The sequence below is a fragment of the Phytophthora parasitica genome (genome assembly GCF_000247585.1).
Source record: "Phytophthora parasitica INRA-310 unplaced genomic scaffold supercont2.2, whole genome shotgun sequence".
Classification (NCBI taxonomy): domain Eukaryota; phylum Oomycota; class Peronosporomycetes; order Peronosporales; family Peronosporaceae; genus Phytophthora; species Phytophthora nicotianae.
The window spans coordinates 1407016-1410065 of NW_008648988.1; the positions used below are offsets into that span (position 1 = coordinate 1407016).

Here is a 3050-nt window from a genome sequence, read left to right on the forward strand (position 1 = left end):
TGGACTCGATGCATTTGGCTAAGACGGTGCTGAACGTGTTACTGTACAGCCTCGTCGAACTCACAGCATTCACTGTGCTCACTCTGACGCTCAAGCGGCGACTTGACTTCTCCACGATGCATCAGCTCGTTTTCGTGCTTGATCGAGAGATGATTCACGTTCAGACAGCAATAATATTATGGGTTTTCTACACGACCCAGATCTCCCTTGAGCACTATGGTACGATGGATATCGCGATCTTTTTGGCGGTGTTGTGTGGTTTAACATGTACTTCGATAGGCACGGACTACTCTTTCGAGTTCGCATGGCTGCATAGCAATTCGACTATTGCGTAGCCCAGTACACAAAAGATGATGTCGTGGTATACTATGGTAACTTATTAGATTCGCATAAAAACTGTTTACACTAACTTCCACGTACTTCAATAGAACTATCCTTCCGTTGGTAAGTTTATCTTCTTGCTACTACCACAGCAATACCTTAGTCGTGTACCTTCAGCACCGAACGCACGGGCATGTGGCACGTCGGACAGCCCCCCTTTGACGTGCGCATGATAGTCTTGAGGCAACCGGTGCAGCCGGCTTGGTGTCCGCATGGCGTGCAAATACCATTTCGTCGTGCCACATCGCAGATTCCGCATAGATCGGGCTCGGACTCGGAAGACTGCTGCTCTTGCTCACCAGAATCTTCAGTAGGTTGCGGTGACTCTTCTTGTTGGTTTTGTGGCTCAATTTCTTTTGCTCTGTCGTCGTTCTCCTGTTCCTGATTTGAACTTTGCTGGGGCTGAGATGCATGCGACTCACTATCGGTTAATAGCATGATCCCGGTGGCAAACTCGGGACCGGCGGTATCAAACTCGCTTCCGGTGACGATACTGACACTCGAGTTGGTCTCCTGCCCATCGATGTACGGGTGCTGTGCTGCCAACGGCACTTCGACGTACTTGACTGGCTGGGTGGGTGTAAAGTGAACTCGGCTTCGATCGCGATTATCTACGGCCCTGGACTGGTCAACATGTTGAGCAGGTGTAGCTCGCCTCTGAAAGTTAGGCGGCAGCTCATCGACTGATTCCTCGTACGATGGAGGAGGCTGTGTTGGGGTTCGTGGCGGTTGCGGGGCTTGTTGAGCTGCCGGAGCAGGCTCTGCTTGGCGCTGCTCGAGTGTTGCGCGAAGACGCTGGTATAGTGGGTCGTTAGCTTCTTCTCTTTGTTGTTCCTGCTCTCTCAAGATCGAGCTGCGCAAATTCTCGACCAGTTCGTGCGGCCAGTAGTACAGTTCTCCATTCTGCGTGTCGACTAGCGATGTCCGATACAACGATGATCGACTCTCACGCGAGCAGAAGTTGGAGCTCTGCAGCACGCGGCGCCATTGAGCCAGGTTGTTCAACGTGTCTGCGGCGAATACGTAGTGGAGCGTCTGCACGTCATCCAGACTCATGGTTTTCCTGCAAATAGGCGCGCGTGTGAACTTCTGCCCCTTAATGCGGTGACACATGACAGGTTTGTCGAAGACAAAGGCATTGTCGCGCTTAAGCCACGAGTAGCTGTCTGTCGATGGGAAATGTGCCACTCGTGCTGATTCGTCGATGAGCATCACTAAATCCGGACGCAAATTACCCTGTCGACGGAAGATACAGAGCTCAGTGGAGGTGCGCTGTTTGTTGCAAGCCACCACTACTGCCCAGCGTCTTTTCCAGCGAAACTTGCCACGCAAGTACAGCCAACCAGCGTGCACTTTCATGTGGTCCATTAGCACAGCGCCGACTGCCTTGCGGCCGTTTTGGCGGGCGACGTCCAGTGGCGTGAAGCCCTTGCGATTGACGGCAAAGGCGTCTGCTCCTGCCTCCAACAGCGTCTCGGTAGTTAATGGGTCTCGGTTGGTCATTGCAGCGTAGTGCAGTGCAGTGTTCTTGACCTTGGTATCGTCGACGTCGTTGACGTCAGCGCCGGCTGCAATGAGCTTGGCTACAACCGGTTCGCCGCCCCTGCAAGCAGCAGCCTCCATGAGCGGCGTGGTGCCCTTGCGGTGATGCTTGAAGTTCACCAAATTGCGTGCTACAGCGTCTGACTGCTCGATTTCGTCTTGGATTTTGACCTCGTCGCCAGATCTGGAGAGTTTCCACAACACGAGGAAGTCGTTGCGGGGAATGGGCATGTTCGATTAATGTGAATTGATGGTTGTGAGGTAAAATGTGAAGTGAGACTTGTCTTGGTTGACGCGAACTAATGTTTTTTGGAGACTTGTGAGACGATGCAATGTTGGACGCGCGAAGCAGCCACTTTGAATGGATACTTTTTGTGACAACTTCAACTTGGTACAAAAATGTACATGTATTCGTTTGCGAGCACCCAGAACTGCTGGCCGAGCTCATTTACATCAGAGCTCATCGCCCAAAGCACGCAATGCCACAGGTGACAGGCGCAGATTTGAGGAATCAAGGTATTTGCGAGACCAGTACCTTGATTCCTCAAATTTTGTTGCTTTTGAGAATGTTATTGCTCTCTTTTTTTCGTCAGCTTAAAACTGTAAGCATGTTGTTGGATTTAGCTCAGCCCCAATTTCGATTCGCTGTAGCATGGGTCTGGGGTTACACTTTCATACTAGTAATACATGCAATAGAGGAAAGATAGAATGCTCCTTACAGAACACTCCTGTTGTAAAAGCTCTAGGGGGAGTTGTGAGTTGTGCTCCAGAGCGCCCAATTGCGCGTAGTCTGCCACGCGTCTTGATGTATAGAACGAAATATTGATGAGCACCTGCCTCCCGCAGCTTGAATTTCTGTCATCTTGCTCTTTAGAGCTCCAACTATAGAGTACATCGCTAGGAACCTTCCCAGTGCAACGACAGGAATGCACACAGATGAGAAATTAATTGCGACGAAGACATTCATTTATTAACCAAGCTGTCAAGCTGCTTCCAGTAGCAAGGTACTTTTTTTTTTAGTTACCACCGCGAAGACGCAGCACCAGGTGAAGAGTAGACTCCTTCTGGATGTTGTAATCGCTCAGGGTGCGACCGTCCTCGAGCTGCTTGCCAGCGAAGATCAGACG

The 3050-nt window shown here is 50.9% G+C and overlaps 1 protein-coding gene across 1 annotated transcript; it reads right to left on the bottom strand.

Moving 5' to 3' along the window:
- Positions 1-347: 347 nt before the first annotated feature.
- Positions 348-2351, bottom strand: PPTG_02492 (hypothetical protein). Its single transcript, XM_008893587.1, has one exon. The coding sequence runs from the start codon at positions 2152-2154 to the stop codon at positions 481-483; it is 1674 nt and encodes a 557-aa protein (XP_008891835.1). The 5' UTR covers positions 2155-2351; the 3' UTR covers positions 348-480.
- Positions 2352-3050: the final 699 nt, after the last annotated feature.